The sequence below is a fragment of the Aythya fuligula genome, chromosome 5, assembly GCF_009819795.1.
Source record: "Aythya fuligula isolate bAytFul2 chromosome 5, bAytFul2.pri, whole genome shotgun sequence".
NCBI lineage: Eukaryota > Metazoa > Chordata > Aves > Anseriformes > Anatidae > Aythya > Aythya fuligula.
The window spans coordinates 15,939,748-15,964,514 of NC_045563.1; the positions used below are offsets into that span (position 1 = coordinate 15,939,748).

General features: G+C 43.0%; 1 protein-coding gene across 2 annotated transcripts in view; it reads left to right on the forward strand.

Annotated features, from left to right (window-relative positions):
• Nucleotides 1–16,151, forward strand: part of PRIMA1 (proline rich membrane anchor 1) — a 50,856-nt gene extending 34,705 nt beyond the window's left edge. The window contains exons 4-5 of one of the 2 annotated variants that reach the window (XM_032187556.1): nucleotides 11,162–11,389; nucleotides 13,890–13,949. In XM_032187556.1, coding sequence (XP_032043447.1) covers nucleotides 11,162–11,177 — 16 coding nt within the window. In that variant the 3' untranslated portion in view covers nucleotides 11,178–11,389; nucleotides 13,890–13,949. Of the gene's footprint in view, nucleotides 1–11,161; nucleotides 11,390–13,889 lie in introns of both variants that reach the window. The other variant, XM_032187555.1, reaches the window with a different exon arrangement.
• The last annotated feature ends 8,616 nt before the right edge of the window (nucleotides 16,152–24,767 follow it).

Sequence of the window (24,767 nt, forward strand, 5' to 3'; positions counted from 1 at the left end):
TACTCATTAGATGAAGTAGGATAGTTGGTGGAAGAGCTGGGTTAAAAAGTACAGATTGAGGGGAGGACAGTCAAAGGGAAGAGGGTCTGTGGGAGCAGATCTGTTTATCTTTGATGCACTTTCCCAATGTCAAATCAGTCTGGCACTGCAAAAGGGGTCAACTCCTAGGAAGTGCCTTTCAAAGGGCATATGGTCTTCATCAGAAAGGCCTGAGAATGTCACTAAGGACAGTCGAAAGAAAAACAAACTTAAAAATTCTGGAAGAGCAAAAAGACAGTCACGTTGTAGCCTGAGTACCCTTTCTGCTGGCTGAATGTTGATGCTTATCAGTAACAGGTTTGGTGTCTACCACTGAGCACCTCTAACCACAGCCAACCTCTCTGTGTGTTGCCTACCCCCCTTCCAGTGGTGAATTTATTCCCATTCTGAGATGAGGCTGCAGATGATCTACAAACAACAAATGAAATATTATGAGCAACCAGTCGTGCTGCAGGAGATCCCGTTTTTTAACCCTCAAGCAATGAGTTCATAGAATCGCAGAGTGGTTGTGGTTGGAAGGGATCACTTGAGATCATCTAGTCCAACCTATTGCTCTGGCAGGGTCAGTTAGAGCAGATTGCCCAGGACTGCGTCCATCCAGGTTTTGAGTATCTCCACAGAGATATCAATAGCTAACACTACTTATTAAGTGTAGTCCTATTTGATGAAATTTGGGTAAAAAAAAAAAGCAGTTATTCTTCCAAAGAGCCCCAAGCCTGCATGTTGGTTGCTCAGCGATTTCCAGGCTAGCATATTTGAGACAAGCTGCTGAACAGCTTCAAAACTTGACCCACGCCCAGTGTTGTTGCCAGAGCTCAGCTGTATTCATCCTGATGACTCAATGGCACCACTGGGGATTTTGAAAAGGGGCACTCAAGTTAGTACAGTCCAATGATTTTTGGGTACATCAAGACAAAAAAAAGGTTGGCCTCATTTTTGAAGCAGAATACCAGAAGTATTGCTACTGCTTGTTAGCAGGTTCATTTGACAGATCAAGGACTGATGAGTGGGGTGGATAAAATAGCCTTTCATCTGGACAGAAGGCTGGGCCAAGCTGCATGGGCAGGGCTGTGCAGGAAAGTTTGCTTTGCTGTTGCCTGTGCACTATGTGTATTCATCAGGTAAGCAGGAGGCTCTGCTCTGGCGCTGTCAGTATGGGGTTTTTATAAGCAATGCATGTTTGCATAATTCTTACAGAGGAAGATTTCTCTGTCCATCTTTCTTTCATAAGTTATACCCAAGTGCATATTAGTAGGGAGAAGGTTTGCTGTCATAAATGATTAAAACATCCCCCTATTTCCTCAAAACAGGGATCATTAGAACCCTGCAGGAGGCTGGAGCCACCAATGTAAAACAAATTCCCCGAGCATTGCACAGAATACTCTCCAATGTATATTTTTTTCACTTACTCACTCCTAATTTGTGATGTACTGAAAAAGATGCCAACAGAAATCTGTAGACCATTATGGTCAATCCTGTGGTCATTTAACTTGTCACTGTTAACAGAAATGAGCCTGCCATTTTTCTGTTTTCTGCTGTGGATGAGGCTAGCACATCAAGTGGGCAGAAATCCTGCACTAGATGCAAGTATTTTACAGTAACTGCCTCAGCACAACTGATTTCACCTGTGTGATGCTCATGCTAGTCTGGTAGTACTGGCTGAAATATTTCTGAAATTCATCCCAGTGATATTCAAAGATATAGGCAGATACTGGAGCTTTGAAACCAACAGGAGATTTGTCAGTTTGGATGATTTTACAATGACTTCTCTATTATGTGGTGTTCTTCTTGAAGCCATAACCTCTGAAGTAATATGAATAAATATGAGATAGGGGTTTTAAATGGTGTTTTCACCTCCTCGTATGTTCTCTTCACCTATTAGTCTAAAAACTGACTTTAAACTAAGGACTCTTACATATTCAAAACCTCTCAAGGCAAAGAAATAAAGTTCAATTTCTTAAGAAATTCATTTACCTTTTAAATTTCCCCCTTTTCATGTTGACACGAGGGTGCTTGTGGCTGACCCCAATGCTGAAAACCAACAGCTGAGTCTGAAAGGCACCCGGGACAGTGTGCTGAGACATCTAGGGAAAGTTTTTGGCAGGGTTATTGGGGGCACCTGAGCTTAAGTCTGTATTTGTTACAGTCTGCAAAAACCCAGCAGCCTGGGTTGCCCAGCACAATCTGCTTTATGGTGCAGAGGAAATTGTACCCACGGCACTGCAGTAGGGTGGGAATCAGTTACTCTAGCTCCGTATCACCCAGAAATTCTCTCTGCACAAAAAGAATCCCCTAGGAACCTGCTGGGTGCCTTTATTGCTTTATCCTTTTCCTTCCCACAGAGGATTTGCAGTGTGTCTGGAGTCAAAGCAGCAGAGCCTGTTTTCTCCAGTGTCTGAACAGCCGCAGCTCCCCGTGGCTTCAGCAGACATGGCAGGTTTGCAGGAGCTCTAAAACCCCAAAAGTCAGAATGAGAAAGCCAGGGAAGCATGGGCCTGATTCATCACTGTCACCCTACTTTTCTTTCTGAATAAGCCTACAGAATTTCAAGTCCCATCTATCTCCCTTTAACCAATTTACCAGGGTGGGAGTGCCAAGCCAGCCCAGCAGAGGGGAGGCTGCGGCTCCAGCATTTTCTGCCCTTCCTGGTATCCACCCCCTTGCTGCAGCACAAAAAGAGCCAGAAGAGCCAGGATTGTGCCCATCCACACACATGGGCATCATTGAACCCTCCCCAGGAGCACCCCAGCGGTTCCTCCATGGGCCCTGTGCCGTCCAAAGGCAGTCACACTGCATGGCTCCCCTCCTTCCTGTGGGGTTGCTGCCACAGAGCTGCACCACTGGGGTGCAGTGGGTGCAGACAGGGTCCCCCCGTACCCAACTGCAGTCCTTCTTGGGCACAAATTGATTGCTCGCAGCCACCCTTCAGCCCCTTGCTGTTCATGCAGCCACACAGCCTGGTTCCTGCTCCCTCTGCCCTTTCCTCTCCATACCCCAGTACTTACTGCTAAATATTTATAACACTCCCAAGTTGCTGAGCAGCACACTGATCCCCACTCGGACGAGCCTCCCCACGAGGGTGAGACATGCACTAGGTCAGCGTGGGCAGAGCTGGGGGTGGGAGAAGATGGCGTTTGCCTGGATGGCCCTGCTCTGCCACACGCCTGCTTCGTTCCTGCGGTGTTCCTGCAGCCAGTGGGTATGTGGTCACCCCTCCAGTATCACCAGGCTGGAGGATAGTGCTGCCAGTTTGTCCAGCTTGGAGCATCGTTGGTTAAACATCTATGTCAGATGGTGTTTTTGGAGTGGCCTGTTGTCGGAGCATCACAGCATCTATTGCCCAAGCTAATGACAGGTGATGGAGTGAAGCACAGAGAGAAGTGAAGGGTCTGATCCCAACTGTGTGCAAGTTAAGAGTGGGGAGACAGGGTCATTCCTCTTTCTAGCCTTTGCCTTAAACCATCCTTGCAAAGAGGCCCCATATGTGGAGTATCCAATAGTGGAGTGTCTTCTTTGGTGTCTGCTTTTTGAGGCGGTGATGAGAAACGTCGTGAAAGACATTAATTCCCCCAAGCAGCAGTAACTGCACACAAACCTGGCTCTTTCCTTAGGTTGCTCTGGAGCCTGGGAGCCTTGTGCTCTTCTGAGTACAGAGACTGGCTGAACTCAAATCCTTCCTCAGAAATAGTCCCCACTTCTAATTAGCTAAACCTACTTAGCTCCCAAACTACACAAACCCAGATCTTTGTGCAGACATTAAGGTGCATAGGACTTGCTGCTTGCAGTGCCCCTTCATGGGCTTGCCCAGTATCACACCTGGGGAACGGGAAGGCTGGGACCACTGTGTGCAGTCAGCTTGGTGGGTTTGTATTTTTCCTGCAAAGAGCCAAGTCTGGCTCTGCAGACTTTTCTTCTTGATAGGAGAAATTTAGGAGCAGCTGCTTGGAAATCAGTGGTGTTACTCTAGTTGGTGGCAGGGACAGATTGCTTCAAATGCAAAGTGATCCAGAGTTGCAGAGGTCAGCTTATTTTACAAATTTTGTTTTTCTTCTCAACTCTTTGCATTTATTTGCCTTGCAAATACTCTTCTATTAAAGACATTTCTACAACAGAATTTTGGTTCACCTGCACAGAATGCAAGTAACAATTCTGTGAATCTCTGCTCAAATGACTGTGAAATTACAGTAGCCTTTTTCTTCTATATGGATCAAGTCCATCACACAAGTTGTTGCCCAAATTTGCAAGGGATCAAATAGCAAGGTAGCTATCTACATTCAGCAAAAAATCTGGTCACAAAGTAGCACAGCAGATCAACTTTGTTTTGGGGATGGAAAAGTCCAGTGCCTAGAATGGCAATATCTGTAGTTTCTTGGATGGTGAGAGACATAATATCCTTCAGAGAAAATGAAAGAGCAGTGGAGAGCAGCCCTTGCTCATCTCTCTCTGCCACCTTATTATTCTAGCCCCACATATTTCCAGTACTGGTGGTCCCCCTGGCCTAGAGCATGGCACACCAACAGCCAGAGGTGGAGTGGGATTCCTGCACTGCCTCCTCCACTTCCCAAAGAGACGTCTTTTTGTAAGGACAAATTCCACATGGAAGCCCAGCTAAGTAATAGTTTATAAATAGCTTTTTTTTCTGGCCTCACTGTAGCTGAGCAGAGCAATTAGGTAGCTCTCATGTGTTGTTCAGTGTGTATGTTTAGATGTCTATAAAACAAGCAAGGTATTAATCAGGATTGATACAGCTGGGCACTTGAAAAGCATGTTTCTCCAGATTTCCTTAATGTTTGTTAAGCACGGAGGACAGAAAGAACTAAACAGTGATAAACATTGTTCTGTCTGCACCAGAAAGACTGGAGAATGTTATGGGACTAGGAGAAAGAAGGTCTTGAGTTTTGGCTTTCACTCATGGTTCTGTATTACCAGCAAGTTGTGGATGAGCAGAGCAGGGCTTTCTGCCTCCATGCCACAGCTGTGTGAACATGCATGGCTGAGTTCTTTGCGAGTCATGGAGAGCTCTCACAGGCATGCAGAAATCAAGGACCAAACCTCCATGTGTTCAGCTTCTGGACACAAAAGCCCACAGAGTGTGTACAGTCCATTTTGGGGGCAGCCTTCAATTTTTGTCCAACACTGCACAAGCCCCGTGATTTTGATTTTAGTGACACCAATATAATGCCAGCAATGCATCCAGTTTGTAGGATGTTCACAGAGGGGGTCTGGGAAATACTATTGTGCCTGAAATGGGGAACAAACAACAAAAAGAGCAAAATGGGAGAGTCTGCTGCTTTTCTTATCCAGCTGAACCTATTCCCAGCCACCACCCAGCCCTGGCTGATGATGTGAAGCAACCCAGCCCATTTCCAGCTCTGGCTATAGGTATTGCTGTGGTCACTGAGTGTCAGCCCCTGAGTAACTGAAGCCATGTGTGAAGTAGTCAGTATTTCAGCTTTGCTTCTTCAGCATGGCAGCCTGAACATCGTAGTAACATAGCACTGGAACAAGACCCTCAGGTCTCCCTGTGTGACCCCAGTATTGTGAGCAATTTGGCATTTGATCTCTTCCATAAACATATCAGTCTCTTTCTTGAAGCCATGTTGTTTTCCCTCAGTCCCTGCTCCTTCCTCCAGCAATCCCTACTCAAACCATTATTCTTCTGAGGGCAAGAAACTTGTTTGCATCTCCAGCCTAAATTTACCTGTGTCTACTTCCCATTTCTTCTTTTAAGTAACTTTTTTCCAGTATTCCTTAAAACCAATCCCATCTCCTCTTTTCATTAGACTAAATAGTTCAAATTTTATTGTCTTCCATGAGAAATTTGAGCTGGCTGCTCTCTTAAAACTATATACTAGCTTAGGCAGACCCTGCCTAACACAACAGAGTTACTAACAGCCCCAGTTATCAGGGTACTATATGCATATAGACAGTATCAGGCAGTTTCTGCATTGCTTGATTGTGGTTTTGGCCATCTTCCAGATGTGTTTTGGCTTTGTTAGAAGCAGGGTGCCTTCATTCCATGCATTAAACCTCTCTTCTTTCTTTTTTCCATTTAGTGGCTTTTTGCCAGGCTGAAAGGCCAGCAACATGAGCTCATTGTTTCACATTAGGCCCATTCATTTTATTTCCTTTTGTCATCAAAACATATCGATGATGTATTCTGCACTGAAAACACCCAATGGATAACATCAGCTGTCATATCCCTCCAGTCAATAAAACCTTTTAAAGATCATTATAGGGAGCGCAAAGAATGAGAGGTGACTGAAAGTACTTTTTATCAATTACCTCAGTTAATAGTCCAATAATAAAGCTGCTTCTCTTCCTTAAGATAGGTTTTGTGTAGGTGATAAGTAAGGAGCATAATTTTGAAGCTAGTTTAATTGAAGGCTGAGTAGGAAATGTGATTACATCACTTTAGTCTCCCAGGGACAGATCTTTCTTTGTTGCCTCATAAAAAATCTTGCTCAAGTCCACCAAAGCCTGTGGAATTACTTTGACTTTGCACTACCAAAAATAAACGAGGACTAAACTCCACTTCTTAAATTTCATGTGTGTCTCAGCAATCTACTGCAATTACTTCCAATCTGAACAGGCCAAATCCTCCCTTCAGATAGACTCAGAGTGACTTCAGCAGGCTGGGGTAGGTACACCTCTGCTGCAAAAGATCTGCCCACTGCATTTTAGTGTCCAACAGCCTCTAAGTGCTGATGAACAGCTGCAGAATGGCTCTGTATGGAAATGGTTTTCCCTGAGAGGAGCACTCAGCAAAGGCTAGACATTCAATCTGAGCACAGTGAGAGGGATCTGACTATCACAGGGGAGTGTGAAACACCCCAAAATGGAAATCACCCACTTGCCTGCGGAGCTCACTTAAATATACTCCAGAAATTGGTCAGCTAAAAATGGCTGTGAGGGAGAGCTGAGACAGCTGTAAATTGCGGGCTTGAAAATGCTCCTGTGAATATCCAGAAAACAAAAAACTCTGCTTAGGAAATGGTATACTGGGGCTAGATCAAAGCCTATTGATGCAACATGACTGACAGTGCTGTGAAAGAGACTTTTCTGGTTTGTATACTGGTTCTAGCTCATGCACTTGTACAGATCTCCCCTTCTGCACGTAGGAGACTAATTGAGTAACATGTCCAGATGGAGATGCTTTTTAATATAACTGTAAAACATTTGCTCTGTACGTGGGAAGTAGCTGAACTAGTAACCTCTTCCTATGACTAATGAGTAGTATGCTGCTTGTTTTCTGGACAGACTGATGGTCCACATATGGCTGTTAACTAATTAAATAGAGAAAAACTAAGGTTTCAAAGAATGTCCGTCTTAGAAGCCTTAGGGCTTCTTCTTTGATTTCTATCTTTATATTGACAAATAAAAAATATCCAGATTGAACTTTTCTGATCCCTTTGAGACAGACAAATGGAAGTCAGAATGTGACTCCCTTTCCATGAGTCTGAAAACAATCTCCAGAGAAGTTGCCTTCCCGTTTATTGGGAGACACAGTGCCTGTGTGGCCAGGCCACAGCACCAGGCTGGCCAGCCCGGGTTAGTCACAAGGCAAGGCACATGGTGGGTGGCTGCACACAAGCTTTCTAGATTCGACAGCTGTGTCCCAGAAAGCAACTTTCTTCAGAGCATTGAGTCTCTCTAGCAGGGGTCCTGTTCACAAAACAGTCTTAGAAAGCAAGTTTGCTTCTCCCACCAGTTGCTATTATGGGAACTGATTCATCTCTGGTAGCTGATGCCCAGCATGAATCAAACTGCTGTTTGATGAACGCCCACAGTGCTGAGATGTAAACACCCTCCATTCACTTACTTCGCATTCTTATAAGTATTCAGGTTACTGAGACAGATGGTCTACTAACTGTGTACAAAATTTATTCCTCCATTCCTACCTGTATCTGCTAAATAAGGATTTTTTGAAGTGTGACAGTAGTCCACACATCATCCTGTCTGGGCTTCCAGCAACGAAGTCTTGCCAAGAGCTCTAAGCATAGCTGCCACAGGTATTGTTAACATCCGAGTCTGGGAGAAGTGAAACTGAGTGAAAATATAGTTACCAGCTATGTACCCCATTTCAACTCAAGAAGATGCTGCTACAGTTGGATCACTAGTGGTACCTAGACAGCTTGGATATAGTACACTGAAGACCCATGAGGATAGACCAATCCTATAAAAGCAAATGGATGTGTTGTATGAGAGCCAATTTTACTGAAAATCATTAATTTTTATGTGTTGATAGCTAATTAAATATTTATCCTTATAGAGAGTAGCTTTGAAGTCATTGCACGTACAAGTGATATATCTCGACTCCCTGGTATGCCTCTTCCCTTCTGTCGCTTTGCCCTGGGGAGCGACAGGCATACACACAACCAGTCACCAACAACACAGGAGGGCTCATGAGTCATGGTGTCCCTTGTGGTAGAACAGGTCTCCAGCTGTTTATTTTGCCCTGTAGAACTTCTTAAGTGCATTTTACAATTTTGTACCATTATTCAGGAAAGACTTGTACTGTGGTCTTCTGAGCTTCTTCTACTGTGGTCTCCTCTCCTCAAACAACACACAGCACGGAGGGCAAAGTGGCTTTTCTTCCTCTGACTGCTTTTTAAAAGGAAAATTATGTTCTATTCCCATTTTGTAAGAAGCAGAGTAGACATTTCCCTCAGCAAATCCCAAGCAGAGGCAGGCATTCTGGCAGTGCTAAGTAGAGCATCAGAGCCCCAGCAGGAGATGAATTTAAGATTCCTACATTGTTCTGCTGCCAGCCCAAAGTCAACCGCTCTTAGCTGGGCTGCGTTTCCCTGGGATCCATCCTTCCTGAATGCTGCCTATGGGGCAACAGCATTCAACAGAGACATTGCAATGGAGGCAGGCAGTAGAAAACTAGCAGGGTTCAGGCTTCTTATGAAGTCACTTTTTAATTCTATAATCTCATCCCTTAAAAGCACAAAATAACTTGAAAAGTATGAGCATGTGGATTGGGATGTGTCTTTTAAACTCCATTGCAGTTTACTCTTTTGGAGAAAGCTTCTATTCCAATTTCTAGGTGATCTGATTCTCCTCAATGCTTCAAATGGCTATGAACAACAAGACATAATAAAGTCCTGATTAAATAAACAGTTTGCTAATCATTTGATTGATTTTCTCTAAAAACTCGTTTTTTTTTTTTAAATGTGTGCAAATGAGACAAATGAGAACAAACCCTCCCATAGTACACTACCAGCAGAACTGCATTACAAGCATAGACCTACATCTATGCCGAATTTACACCAGCAGCAAAAGCTAGGAGGGAGGGTTTGGTCAAACATGCCAGCTGAGTTTTGTGAGTAGACAGGATCATGTGCCCCAAACTGTGTTTCCTTGTCCTGGTTTCAGCTGGAATAGAGTTAATTTTCTTCATAGCGGCTGGTATGATGCTGTGTTTTGGACTTAGGATGGGAATAATGCTGATAGCACAGAATCACAGAGGTTGGAAGGAACCTCTGGAGATCATCTAGTCCAATTCCCCTGCCAAGCAGGATCACCTACAGCACATTGCACAGGATTGTATCCAGTCTGGTTTTGAGTATCTCCAGAGAGGGAGGCTCCACATCCTTCCTGGGCAACCTGTTCCAGTGCTCTATCACCCTCACAGCAAAGAAGTTTTTCCTCATATTCAGCTGGAACTTCCCGTGTTTCCATTTGTTCCCAATCCCTTTTATCCTGTTGCTGGGCACCACTGAAAAGAGTCTGGTCCCATGCTCTTGAGACCGTCCCTTCAGATATTTACACATTGATAAGATTCTCTCTTAGCATTCTTCATGCTAAACAGTCCCAGGTCTCTCAGCCTCTCCTGATATGGCAGATGCTCCAGTCCCCTGATCATCTTAGTTGCCCTCCTCTGGACTTGCTCCAGTAGTTCAATAGCCCTCTGGTACTGGGGAGTTCCGAACTGGACACAATAGTCCAGGTGAGGCCTCACCAGGGCTGAGTAGAGAGGCAGCATCACCTCCCTTGACCTGACTCTTCCTAATGCGGCCCCAGGATACCATTGGCCTTCTTGGCTACTAGGGCACATGGCTGGCTGGTGGTTAACTTCTTGGCCACCAGGATTCCCAGGGGGGGGACATCACTAGCTGCAGGCCTCCAACTGGATTCCTGGATTCTGCACTGCTGATCACAGCCCTCTGAGCTCTGCTACCCAGCCTGTTCTCAATCCTCCTCACTGTCCTCTCATCCACCCCACACTTTCCGAGCTTGGTTATGAGGATGTTGTGGGAGAAAACACTGTCAAAAGCCTTGCTGAAGTCAAGGTAGACAATATCCACTGATATTGTCCCATCTACCCAGCCTGTCATCCCATCATAGAAGGCTATCAGATTGGCTAATCATGATTTCCCCTTGGTGAATCCATGCCAACTACTCCTGATTACCTTCTTGTCCTCCACGTGCTAACACCAATGTTTCAGTACTTGCAGAGCAGTGCTTACAGAGAGCCAAGGACTTTTCTGCTTCTCATGCTACCCAGCCTGCTGGCTGAGGGTGCTGGAAGGGGAATCAGCCAGGACAGGTGATCCAGGCTGACCACAGGGATATCCCATGCCATATGGCATCATGCTGAACAATAAAACTGGGGGGTAGGGGGTAGCCAGAGGGGGTAAGCCACTGCTTGGGGATAGCTTGGGCATCAGTCAGCAGGTGGTAAGCAATTGTATTGTTCATATTTTGTTTTGTATTTTCATTATTATTATTATATTGTTATTATTATTTTCCCTTCCTTTTCTGTTCTACTAAACTGTCTTTATCTCAACCCACATTTTTAACTTTTTCCAATTTCTCTCCCCCATACCACTGAGGGGGGAGTGAGTGAATGTCTCTGTGGTGCTTAGCTGCCTGCCAGGTTAAAACACAGAGTTTCTCTAAGAGCTTTCCTAAAGACAAAAACCTACAAATTCTGTTTGACTGTGCATTGTTACATTGACCTTTACACAGGACTGCAGAGAGCTGGTACGAGCCAATATGAATTTCCTTGACAAATGAGATTTATCATTAAATGTGATCAGAACCTCATCAGAAATGGAAGCTTAACTTGGGAAATGCACTATTAAATGGCTGTTTGATGCTTTCTTGATTTTAGGACTCATGCAAATTAATGCATACATGGTGGAGAGCTCGTTATGGACTCAGATGCATCATTTCAGGCGTGTACTAAGCAGTGCAGAGTTGCATTTACTTTTCATTCACAGATGTTTTGCATGAAGAGTGCACCAACTTGCTTGCTAAACATCAAAGCATGATGTGTAGCAAATCATACCGTAAATCAGTGCAAACCACTTAGCAAACAGCCTGTTTCACCTGCCACCAAGTGAGTATGCCAGATATGAACAGTTCCCTGCTCATTCCCTCACTAATTCGACCCATCCCTCCCTGCCAGTGAAGAGCAACCTTGAAATAAAAATGCATAAATGCAGGGCCACAGCATTTAATCTGAAAGGGCTTGGAATCCTACATATAGGAAGATCATGCATAACCTGCTTATCAGGCTCAAAATAGGGTAATAGGGTTCTCCTTGGTGTATAAGAGGAAAACTGTATACTGTGATCACAACAGCCAACAAAATCTGAGGGAAAAAAAGAGGAGGTAGTGATACACAGAGCTGGCAACACTGAAAGAGCTAGTGCCCTAATGCCAAAGCATGGTTTAAAAATTGCAAAATACCAGAAAGATTCTAGGATTCTATATAAATAAACACCTCAGGTTGCCATTTCATTGAGACCCAAGACAGTTGCTCTGTTTTACTCACACTGACCCTGAGTAGTCGATAAAGCAGAGGAGGATGTTGGGGCTGCAGAGACAGCAGAACCCCAATAAAATCTCCATTCTGCTATTTTCAGGCTCTGAAAAAAAATAAGTTCTGGTTCATTCTAGTATAGGTCATACAATATCACAGGGAGCCTCTTCAGAAGGGTCTCACTGTCGGAGGGCAGTCTCCAAACAAACAAATCTCCAGGCAGGGGAGGTAAAAGAGCTCCTGGAGACCAGAAACAGAAGTCAAAAAAGGGGAAGAAGGGAAACAGAGCAGAGTTTCAGGAGGACTAAACTTTCTTTTCTCTTGGCCATTCTTGAAATCACTTCTAGGGGATAATTCTTGAGGAAAGAAAGAGGCCAGGCAGGAAATGAAAGGGGGAGGGGGGAGGTAGGGCAGAAACACATAGGACAGCAAAATAAAGAAAGAAGGGGTAAACAGGAGAAATGAGGGGAATATTACCTCTGCACTTCTGCTGAGAGATGTGGTGGAGTGGATCAGTGCTTTACAATGGTATGAAAGACAGAGCCTCAGGATCTCGTGTCAGATATAGGCAGGCATGGCATGTTAGCAGCTGAAAAGGGGTTCAGTAGAGTTCTTAGGCTCACCTTCCCTTCCATTTTAATTCTCTAACAGCTGAAACCACAGCTAATATTAACAAGCCTTAACCCTTACTAGGGAGTAAGATACCATAGTCAGAGTTATCTTCTTCAACATTACAAGAGAAACAATTTTATCTTCCTGTAGTCATTCTCCATAAACCTTTCACTAATGCCTTTATCTGCTGAAATTAAATGTGCTTAACTATTTTTATTGATTGATGTTTGCATTGTTAAATAATGCCAAGAACATTAGCAGAAAATGTTGCATTATATGTGTGTATGTAGTGTTCTTTTTGCTCTTACAAGCATCTTGAACTCAAGGCACTAATGGATGAGGTATCTACATGGAAAGCACAGAGCTTTTGCCTCTTACTGTGTATAAAACTTTGTCTTTAAATAAAGGCCATGCCACTTGTGAGGAGAGAAATTGTGGAGGAAACAATCCATGATGTAACAAGGTCTGTTATAGGACTTATGCTCAGGTCTTCCCTTTCAGAGTCACTTTAAAATCCCAAAGAAGATGCTTTTACTCAGTGATTTGCAGATTTTTGTTGGTTTTCTGCACTTGCTGAGCATTTGCTGAATTGCCTCACGATTAGCATTATTGGATCTAGACAGTGTTACCAAATGGTGCCAATGACCACTAAATACAAAGGGAAATGCTTCAGTGATTGGTGTTGGGGGACTGGCAGATCATAGCAGGAACTGTGTTTTCAGTCACTAGCTTCAACACCTAGATGGACTTCTCTGTCTGAACTGGTTAACTAGGCCTCCTTCACAAGCCATATGGAGAAACAGGAATGCCTCTGACATATTTTGGGTATCCACTTAAGATGATCAGAATCATGTTTTAAAAGTACCTCTTTCTGTCCACTGACTGTGAAGAGAGTCTAGCCTGGCCACCACAGATGTACATATTGACACCTGCTCAGACAAGTCCTCTCCTAGTGACTGAACACAGTGGTTTTATAATGACTGCTGGGTGAGCTGGGTCCTCAGTGAACACGACTGGCCATCATCACAGTTTGAATGATGTGGCACTTCAAGGCAAAAGGCCCAGGAGTTGCCCAAGGCAGAGCCTCAGCCAGTGCCTGCGCTCCAGGGATAAAGGTGGCAGTGGAGAGCTGGGAACATACATGGCCCCATGCAGGAGGGCTCTCCGGGCAGCTTTCATTTCATTCAACACACACACCAGTATCTATACATAAGCTGACATGAGGAGACCAACAGCCCAGCATGTGGCTTAGGACCAGACCCCTCACTTTCCAGCTGAATCATAAGGTTTGACAAAATTTAACTGCTGATTTGACCTGTGCTCAGAAAGGGAAAATAGAGGAAATATTCACTGTTATAATGTACTTTAAATTTCCTTGATTTTCTGTATTGACAATGTTTATCTGTGTCCTTTCTTCTCCCCCCACCCTACCTATACATCACTGAACCTGGGATCACCTAAGGAAACCCATGAGAAAAGAAGAGAACGGAACCAGTCGGGCTGAATATGCAATGACCTCCTCCCAAAACAACAAAACAGTTGACAACAGTGCGGTCGTATAATCCCTGAAACCCCACTGAGGTGCAGGAGGTGGTAAACTTTTAAAGCACACGCATGGAGTATGCAAGGTGGGTGAAATAAGGCACCGAAAGGGGCTCTGTGGCCACGGACTTCATTTCAGAAATAGCGCACGCATCAGTGACTAAGAAGAGAAAAGCAGGCTGCTCTTCAGGCTTGCTGCTTCTCCAAGGGAGGATAAATTCACCTGTCCAGGCTGCCCAGAGAAAAGGCAACACAAAGGCATAGGCATCGCATGCTGCACGTCGTGAAAGCAACGTCACGATGCCTCCTGCTTCCTCTCCACCTACTGTTTAGTTTGAACTGGGTGCCCACAAAAAGCTCCTTAAATAGGGTCTTTCAAGGAGAAGGTGATCTGCCAGAGTGGCAGCAGTTTATTATAAATGTGTCTGAGGGTCAAGGGTGGGAGCTGTCACCTACATGCTTCGCCAGCCCGTGCAGTGTTTTCACCTAGAACCTAGCAGCTTTGTATCCTTATACTTCACTCATTCTTATCATTTTTATTACTTCATTATTAAAAAGGGAAAAAAAATCCGTTAAGCCATCAAGGAACCAAAAGTTGGATGAACTTGTGACTGAACTTGTGACCAGGAAATTCATCTGCGGTCTGGTGACTATGCAATTTCCAAGGCTGAAGACTTTTCAGGCAAAATAAATCAATTTTAGCATTTTATTTTAGCAATTAGCATTGCTAATGAAAGAGAGATATTATTAAGAGGTGCTTTGAACATTATTACTTTACAGTTAGCCTCCTTTTCCACATCACATCCTTTTTATCTTTTAAAAAGTCCCTCCTTTGTGAAAGTCTACACATTTCCCTGTGTTTGCATCACACTGATTCGCCAGGGAAACCCCTACATGAAAGATTTTGTTTACATCTTGGAGTGAGCATTTGGGTGAGATTTTGTAGAGAGGATGAGCAGCCCTTTGGAGTCCTTTTCCTTCACTGATGAGTGTTGTTTCCTGAAAGTGTCAAGTCTCATGAAATGACCCACCAAGGATGTTGTAGATCTGGCTTAGAGGACCATTTTTGAGGGCCTTGTAAGCTGATTGTGCCCATGTTAACTCAGTCTCTGCCTCTCCTGGGAGAGACTGCCAGTCATGCCAAATTCAGCATAATAGCTTAGTGTTGTACTTTCCGTGACATGGATTGCAGACTACTTAAAGCAAAGCTGAATCCACCCAAATCCATTTCATTTAGGATCTCAGGTTAGACTCAGTAAGCAACCCTTAGGATAAAGGCAATTGGACTGGCCGAGCCACTGGTCTTTACCCACCTCCTGAAAACTTTTCTTTGTGTCACACCTCCACATGTATGTCTCCATTTACCTCTGTGCTGAAAGTAGTGACGCAGTGAAAGACAAATGTGCACCTTGGATTCTTGTCTGGACATCAAGCACCAATACCACTGGGTCTCCGTGTCTGTGAGTAACTCTCAGGGGCCAACCCGCTCCTGGTCTGGGATGTGGCTGTTCCCCAGCCATCGCGTCCATCGGTAATGCAACACACCAATGCTTTCAGTTTTATGTAAGGATGTGCCTGAACTGCAGAAAGCAGATCTTGATTTTGAACGTGTTCCTGTCTGCATTTGGTCTATCTCTGGGATGTAGAGCTTGGCCTGATGGTAGAGGAAGACAATGTTCTGCAGACCTTCCCTGAAAAAGCTCCGGGATGCTTGAATCAGCATTTTCAGCTCAGGCCCATCTCTAGTTTTCTATTACCTATTGAACAATAGGATATATGTAAATATAAGTATCTTTTCAATGATAAAATGAAATGCTGCTATATACCGCTGTTGAGAAATTTATGGAGTTATTCATTTAGCTTTTTAGCCTGTCACCATTATGTAGAAGTTTAGCTACATAAAATTATTTTTAAAGGCTAGACCTTCTTGAGAAGTGAATTATAAAAGTGAAAGGGAACAAGTAACCTTTTGCCCAAAACTATGATCATTTCCTGCCATATTTATATTGTGTGCTTGCACAAGATACAGTGATATGCTCTTAGATCCAAAGTGGGATTAAAATGACAGAATTTACATTTTGAGTCTAGTATCCCAAATGTTGATTGCCTAAAGCACTTAGCCCCTAAATACTATAATAAAAATATTGCAAGTATATTTCTAGAATATTTTTAAAGCTATAATATTTATTTTGGTGTAGTTACCTATGTTTGCCTTTCTTTTTTTACTCCAGTTGTTTCTGCCTAAATGTGTCATAGTTTGAGACTGGTTGCATGTTTAGCTGAGAGTATAAGTATGAATGCAGATGAGTTTAGCATGATATGGGCTCAGGATTAGCACTTTCTCCTAAAGGTTGTTGATTTTACTTATTTCATAATAAAGCTTTAAAGGCATGTTCTAAAAGGCCAAAATCACAAAAGGGATTTGTAGCTCATTATATTCATCAAAATGTGTCTGTTTTTGCAAGAAAAAGTCTAAAGAAATGGTCAGTGGATTCTGTCTTATTTTCTTTGATGTCAATGGTAAAATGTCCTTACTGAGAGAAAACCATGGTGTATGACATAACCCATGAGCAAACCTCCCCTACTGCCCCGGAGGTCTCCTCAGTGGAACAGGCTTCATGCAGAGCAGGAAGGCAGCACGTTTCAAGAAGCCACACATGGGGACTGGCATCTATTTCCAACTCTGCTGTTTACTAGCAAGTAATTTTGCCTCTCTGTGCCTCAATTTATCCATCTGTGTAGTCAAGATAAAAATACTTAACAGCTCTGTGGCAGTATTTTGAGAGATGTATATGTATCTTACTTGCATAGGCAGAGTTACACTGTCATCATATCCAACATGCTGATATTAAATAAATGTATCTGGGCACATCATCGCCATAATACTCACACTTTCCAAGGTACTTCATAAGCAAACAATCCCCAGTGTGTTTCATTAATCCACTGGCCACAGAAGAGCAGCAGACAGGCTGGGAGTTGCTCCTCTGCTTCTCCAGAGTCCTTGTTCTCAGCACTTACACAGCTGCATTGCTGGCAGAGATGGGAAATTCTTTTTGGGGCAGTTTTGCTGCCATTATTGTAGAATTCTGTGCATACAAATACAGTTGAATGCAGTAAATATACCAAAAAATTAAGGTGATCTTCAGAAAGTCACTTGGAAAAGTATGCTGGAAGCAGATTAAGTCTTCAGAAAAGTGAGGCCAGAAAGGCAGTGTCTCTGAGGAATGATTTTTGAAGTTTTCTGATGTGGCTTAAGAGTTTGTTTAACACTCCACAGACTACTTGGGATGCTTTTCTAAAACAGCCTTCTGTGCTTCCTTATTGTACTATAATTAAATACAAAAGGAAAGGAAAGGTCTTGATGGATAAGGGCCTCACTGAGCAGTGACCCTGGATCTAGGGAACTGGCAACTCAAAATACAGCTCTACAAGCATTGCAAGTTTATTTTTAGCCACCAAAATATCAGACGCAGAAAGGTCCTGTAAAGCTCCATTCACAAAATGGCCAGATCCTCGGCAGATGCAAAGGTGGCCTGTTTCTAGACAGAAGTCGATTGCTGTGCTCTGACCCCTCTGACCACCACCAGGCAGCCTCACAAAATAGAAAACCGCTTTTTTTTTTAAATCTGAGGGAGAGCATTAACTCAAAATTTCTTTTCTACAAGCATCACCACTAGCAGACACAAGCAGAGACTGCACTTTAAGGGTCTGAGCTGCCAAGCATTGTTTCCTCGGTCCTCCACAACACCAGGAAGGCCGAGCTGAGGTGTCCGCTTGTTGCGGGAAGCCTCGGCCATGTGGCCCTTCCTGGCGCAGACCCACCGCAGAGGTGTGACCAGGAAAGCATCTCCACCTCACGTAGATGCTGCAAAAACAGACACGGAAGGAAAGAGGAGAGTTCTAAGATATAAATATGTTGATATATATCTAGGCAGAGACCTAATTGTCCAGTCTTGCATGCCATATGGTCATGCACAGCATGTGAAGCAAGCGTGGCCCTGCTGCTCCAACCAGGTAATGACCATAGATGCTGCCAAGCAATGGAGAATCAGGCCTGTGGTAGATATGTATTTACAATACTTCCTGCATCTGTACAAACAAAAATATATTATTTTAAACTACAAAATAGTGTGTTTAAATCAATGCATGAATGTAAATATTCTAAGATCTGCCTTCTTGACTGTGTACCACATGTACAGATGAAAACGAATATTGTTTATAGGAAATCTGTATCAGTGGTTAAATGACTAAAGAGAAAAAATATCAGAATTAATGTTGTCATGTTTCTCAAACAAGCCATTAATGTATATTTAGCATTTAAGGATATTGCTCAATAAGTATGTTCCATACCAAAAACTGTGTTGCATATACAGATTGTGCAGTACCCTATTTTAAAAAGGCACCATAATTAATTTTTATTTTAAATAAAAATGTACTTGTAAAAAGTTTCCTGTGTCCTGTGGGTTATGTAGCTGAGGGTTGAGACATGGTAAAGAGAAATACTGCCGGGAGGAACAACTGCAGTGCCTGTTGAGGCACTTCTCCTGCTGCCTGAATTAAGCTTGCTTAAAAGAGCTTTCTGCTCTGGTTTCAGTTTAGCTTCTGGCTGCTGCTCATGCCAGTGTCTGGTTGGGTTCTGGGTCCATCTCATCCAACCCTGCAGTTTCAGTCCCAGACTCATGCACTGCCATGAGATTTTGGGCCCGGCCTGTTTCTCACCCTCACCCCTTCTCTGCCATGCCCCAGCACTAGCTGCATGGCCCAGCTCTCTGTGTCCCTGCCTACCCCGTGCTTACCCCAGAGCCCTCCACTGAGCAGTGCTGGCAGAGGAGGAATTTACTGCCATCATCAGTGAGTGGCAGGAAACTGGGTCCAAAAGCCAGTGCTTTGTGAGCTAGGGAATTGCACTAACACATTCCTGCAGCACCCCCAAAGCTCAAGAAAGCCTCTCTCTTTATTATGCCTGAGGTGCTGCAAGTTTCCCTAATTCTCTTTTGTTTAAGATTTTTTTTCTTTTCACATTATACTCAGTGCCTGAGGGGGTTTTGATGCAAGAAATAATGTACAGCAATAATTCTAACTCATCATGTGGGCTTAACCTTCCCTTTTCCACACAAGAACAAAAGCAAATCATTGACCCAAGCTTCAAAAGATCCACTGGGACCTATAGGAAGCAAATGTGGATCTTTTAACCAGGATTCACCCCACATAATATTATTCCTTTAACAGACAGAGGAGAAGAATACAATCTGTGAGGGTTTCTAAAGCCATCACCAACCTGAGCCATCCCCTCACAGCAGGATTCCTGCTTCTTCAACCAACAGGGAGCCTAAAGTAACTCCCTGGGTACCTTCAGGTGCCTGAACGAGGTCAGCTGTATGTGGGCCTATATGGGGGAAATTTATTTCAAGTGTGGAGGCATCTTGGTTGCCTTTAATTCCTAAAATGGGATTTCCTCGTGGTACAAATATTTGTCTGCCAAATTCCTGGAGCTCAGTAGGTTTTATTGTTCCCTAGTAAATGATTTTATATCTCCATTTATAGGATCTCTAGATCTGAACAAACCCCAAGCCAACACACATGTAAATTGAGCAGGTGGCAGCTTAATAAACTACAGCAACAACCATTATGCCACGTACTGTGACATCCACCAGACTTTACTATCAGCTGTGTTCTGTGAAAGAAAGCTTCCACATTACAATCACCCTGTGACCACTGAGAAAGAAAATGCCCCCAGCAGACATTTGTCTCTGCTTCAGGCATCAAAGCTGACAGTTCAACATCCATACCTCCAGCCTGTAGCTGAGGAAGCAGCATGTCACTGGGAAGAGGAAACTTACACAGCTGGGGAAACTGGGGAGAGACTGCTTGGACACCATTCTGCAGACAAAGGTGTTGATATTCAGGTGAGGACCCTCAAGTCCTAGTAACAATAAAAGTATCGACCCAAAATCCGCATTTGACTATTTATGTGCTCTAGTCCAAGTGAAATGGTCACATGAACCAAAGGATGAGCATCTTAAAAGATGACCAAATGACTGGTGCTCTTTGGTAAGTATTTGGTGCAAATCTGACTAGACTGGAACATAGTAGAAGATCTCCTAACCTAAAAACTGTGGGTATGTTTTGAGACTCACTGAAAATAAGAATAGGAGACACAGTAAATAACTTTCCATGCAGAAAAGCCTGGTGTTGCCTGGTGTGCTCTTCCTCCACTGGCCCACCACTGGGAACCAACATTATGATACCAAGAGAGTAATTAGATTACTGGGTTTTAATATTATTTGGAGAGGGAGCGAGAGATTTATAATGAGGGAGATGTGGTGTATTATGTGATTTTGGTAATACACAATCATTATCAAGTGCATTTCACTGGTTTCATCTGGACACATGCATTGCCAAGGTCTACATCATTTTAATAGATGTCCAGTACAATTAGTTTTAAATAACATCTTTCTCCTTTTCTGAAAGAGGCTCTGATTTGGGCATGCTTGATTCATGCAGGTGCAATCTTTGCCCCTCAAAACAATCCTGTGTTTTAAAAGACCTGATGTATTAGTCTTAAGTCATCAGTGTGTCAACATTCTTGTTAATAATAGATATTTCTTTGCTATCAAAAATACCCCTCAGAGATGGTCTTCCACTTAATAAAGATGATCTAAAATAAAGATATCTAAGCCATTTCCTTATTGTGCTTTCATAGTTATTATATCCTCAAACAGTTTTAAAGCACAAAAACAATTACCTAATTGCAAGCTAGCAGAGAAGTTGCCCTTGAAAGTGACCTGAATCTAATTAATTTTGTTAGCATTCAGGCAAAAAATACTGGGAATATTAATACCAAGATTCCTGGCATGTTCTGAATTTATTTTTGGTCAGAGTTAATACAAAAGCACTCACTATCACATTTAAACATTTGTCATGTTTCTCCTGCCTTGCACCATGGCATGTGTGGCATAGCCACTGGGATTAGCAATTCTCCTGATTACTCCGAGCATGTCAGCAGTGCTGTTGCAGCATCTTCCTGCCCCAGCCCATCCCACCAAGAGAGTCTGCACAGCACAGTGAGCACCAGCAAGGGCTCTGTGCCTAGCCACGGAGCAGGGAGGCAGCAACGCCTGGGTGAAGCATGCAGCCCCTGAAGGGGGAATTCCTGGGGAGAGGGAGGGATGGTGCTGCTGCTTGGATCAGGATGCGGCACCAACACCCCTTAGTCCTGCTGGTACGGTCACTGAACAAGTTAAGTACAGAACTAAGGTTGCAGGTGAGCAGTCAAGCCTGCTTCACTGTATATTATAAAATGCCATAAAGGTATTACACCCATGAAAGACACATAATTGCATTGACCAGTTTCTGATTAGCCTCCAGTGCTGCTGGGGAAGGGGATGAACATGGTGAATGTGGTCCATGGGATCCATGGAGACCCAGCTCTGCTTCTCCCAACAATTTATAAATGAAAATCCTATAGACTTTAGTTTCTACCTCACTGTATAAACGGCAAGGCTATAACAAGCTGATTTTATTATGAGTGCTGGCTAGATACATTTAGTCTTCTTTCTGACTTGTTCATTTCCTTAATCTGTAAGCATCTGTAAGCATCCATAAAAAGCAGTTAAGTGCTTTAACTGTTAAGTGCTTTAACTTATTAATTAAGTTAATATTTATCTGCCTGAAAGTATTTTATATTATATATCATAGTGGCTGAAAGAGAAAGAAAGTTTCTTTGTAAATAGCAGCTGGCTGTTTGCTTTCTTATGCATTGAAATAAATTTCATGAACTGGGTTTTGTACAGCACAAAAAGAACTTTGAGCCAGAACGTGAATAAATTTCCCTCTAAGTTCAGCATCACTTCCCCCTACACATGCACACATAAATGCTTTCAGTATTTAAGGTTTCATTTAACACAGCCATAGCAGGAAGTAAAAAAGAAAATATAAAGAAAAGCAGCAGTATGGCAGACACATCCAAGTGAGCGAGCCTGTGAGCCAGAGACAGCCTTTCCCATTTTGATTTGTAATTTGAGGATAATTCAATTAGACATTTCAAGCAATTTAAACATTCATGCATTGTCCAGCACCAAAGCATGAACTGTTCAGCAGCAAACTAGACCTGACAGCCTTAGCAGGCCAAGTACAAATCTCAATGTTTCAAATGAAAAGCCCTCACCTAATTGATGCCTACCGGAAAATTAAAAAAAAAGGGGGGGGGGGGGGATTCAATGGGGGGGGGCACGGGGGGTGAAAGAACTACAAATGGCAGAATGAGGCATATATCCTGATTAGGGGCTTCACACCTCATTAGCAGTCATTTGCTTAACAGAATATTTCAAGGCCTGTGTGTTCCTCGTAGAGAGAGATTAAAATCCAGATGCACCTGATCACCCATCTGCTGCGCCTCTCCAGCAGTGGCTGACAGCAGGCATTTAGGAGCAAGGTGGAAGGGACCTGTGCTGACTATTGCTGCCTGAGCCCTCCTGCTAGCAAACAGCAGCACAGGAAGCAAAGGTCCCAGTACCCACACAGCAGGAGAAATCCTGCCTGAACAAGCTTGCGGCCTTTTTGGACACAGCAAGGAGAAGTCAAGAGCAGGAATCGTTGTCCTCATGCACGTTTCTATACAGTAACTTCCCCAGCATCACGAATGAAGCCTGCCAGGGGCAAGAATTTCAGAGGAAAATTTAAGCAAGGATGTTTCAGAAACCTATTTGCTTTCAGTGTGTTGTTCCCGTGTGTTGTGACCACTGAGTTCGGGGAAGAAGCTATTTGTCTTCTCCACAGCAAGCTACCCTGAAAGCAGCAGGTCATGCTAACCTCTAGACTGGCTGTCTGGCTGGCAAGACTGTTTTGATGGACACAGGTTTGGGCTGCCCAAAGTCATTCTTTTCATTAACAGCATTTAGAGGCAGGCTATGAAAACACCATGATTCGTCAAGTAAAACTTCTCTGGCAGCTACGTGCCTTTGGTATCCCTTCAGCAGCTCCTCAAAGCATCTCCGGAGCAGAAAACAGGCCTGAAAATAGTGTGGTACACTCATGAAAACTTTTCATGAGTGTACCACACTTCTTCCCACTTCATTTGAAGCATTGTGCAGGATCAAGTTAGGCTGCTCAAAACCCAGAAAGTACATACATTATGTATGTGGATGTCAGATACAGCAGCAATTTTCCTTGTATCTTTCTATTTGAAGACCCAGTGTCCAGTGTGCTTAAAACATGTTTGAGTGAGAACAACTTGTGCTGAAATTTTCCATGTTGAAAGTAAGCTGCAAGCTGACCATTATATTTGTCTAGGAGCTGCAGAAGAACAATTCCACTGCTTCCAAGAATGACATTTGGGGAAAGTATATTAAAACGATAAAAAAAAAATCAACAATTTCTGACAGTCTTATTGACAATCGGTAATTCTTATGATCTTTGGAGAATGGATTAAATTTGATAAGCAGATCAATGCTTTTATGGTAGGTTACAAGCCTCTGGAAACTCATGGTTTCCCTTCTCTATAGGGCATTTGAACTGGACAGGTAAAACCTCTGAAAAGGCTGTCTGCATTGTTGCAGTTATCTGAGTTATCTGTGATAACTCCTGCTAAAATAAAGACACCAAATATCAGTCAGTTCCTGTCCAAGAATGAATAAAGTGAATACCTTGGAACAAAATCAAGGCTAGAGCTGAATAAAACCAATTCAACTCATCTGTTTTGAAAAATGTAGTTTTGGAGGATTTAAACTATTTGCAAATTCAGTTCAAAAATACCAATGAGTTTTACTCATAAAATATTTGCGATAGTTGGGAAGGGAATGGGGAAGAGTATACTCTAAAATGGCAAAACATGTATTTTGGAAGAAATTAAAAGGCTATTAAAAGGCTATAAAAAAAGGCTATTAAAATTTGCCAGGGTGTAGGCACACCACCACTCACATGCAGATACACCTGTACACATGGTGCCTGTCCTGGAGCGGGCAGTAATTATTTGAAATTTTACATGACAACACAGCATGCATTGTTTCAGTGCATCTTTTGAAGCAAATGTTTCTCCATGCCCCAACTGCTATGGCAGAACTGTTATAACCCGATTCTCCTTTGAAAGATGACAGTGGCAAAATGGAGCGGGAAATATCTCCAGCTTTATCCCTTTTCCCAACGTTTTGAATACTAATTGTGCTCATCAGAAGTTAATGAGGTTTTACAGGGATGGAGGAATCTACCTGAATGAAGAAATTACAGGGTCAGCAGGTATGTTGTTTGTTTGTTTTTTCACATGCCTCATCGCCTGTAATATGAATTCAGGTCTCCCAGCTGGATTTTTGGCTGTATTTGAACAACTCATCACTTTCTAATTATGGTCTTTCTGACCCCTAGCTGTGTTAAAGGAGTTTGTCCAGGAAGAAAAAAAAATGCAAATTTGGCAAGCAATTCCCTAGCTAAGACATGAGACTGTGTGGTGTTCATGAGGTCACTTGCCATTGTCACAGTCTCTACTAAAAGCAATAGAACTACTCTGTAAGAATAGGAGCTGGGAAAAGAACCAGAAGTTTGTTTCAGTAATTGCAATTTCATGTAGGAATTATCTTGTTAAGATACTGCAGAAGATGGATACAAGCACTTTCTAGAATTAAAATTTACCAATTCTAAGGAAGAAGAAGAAAAAAAAAAAAAAAAAAAAAAAAAAAAAAGGCTTTTCTGAAATTCTATTTGCTTCACATACAGAAAAATGATCCATCATAAGCTTGACAGTTGTTCTAAATTTAACATTCCCTTTAAAAAAGTTTTAACTTATGACAACAAGTCCTCTGATGAA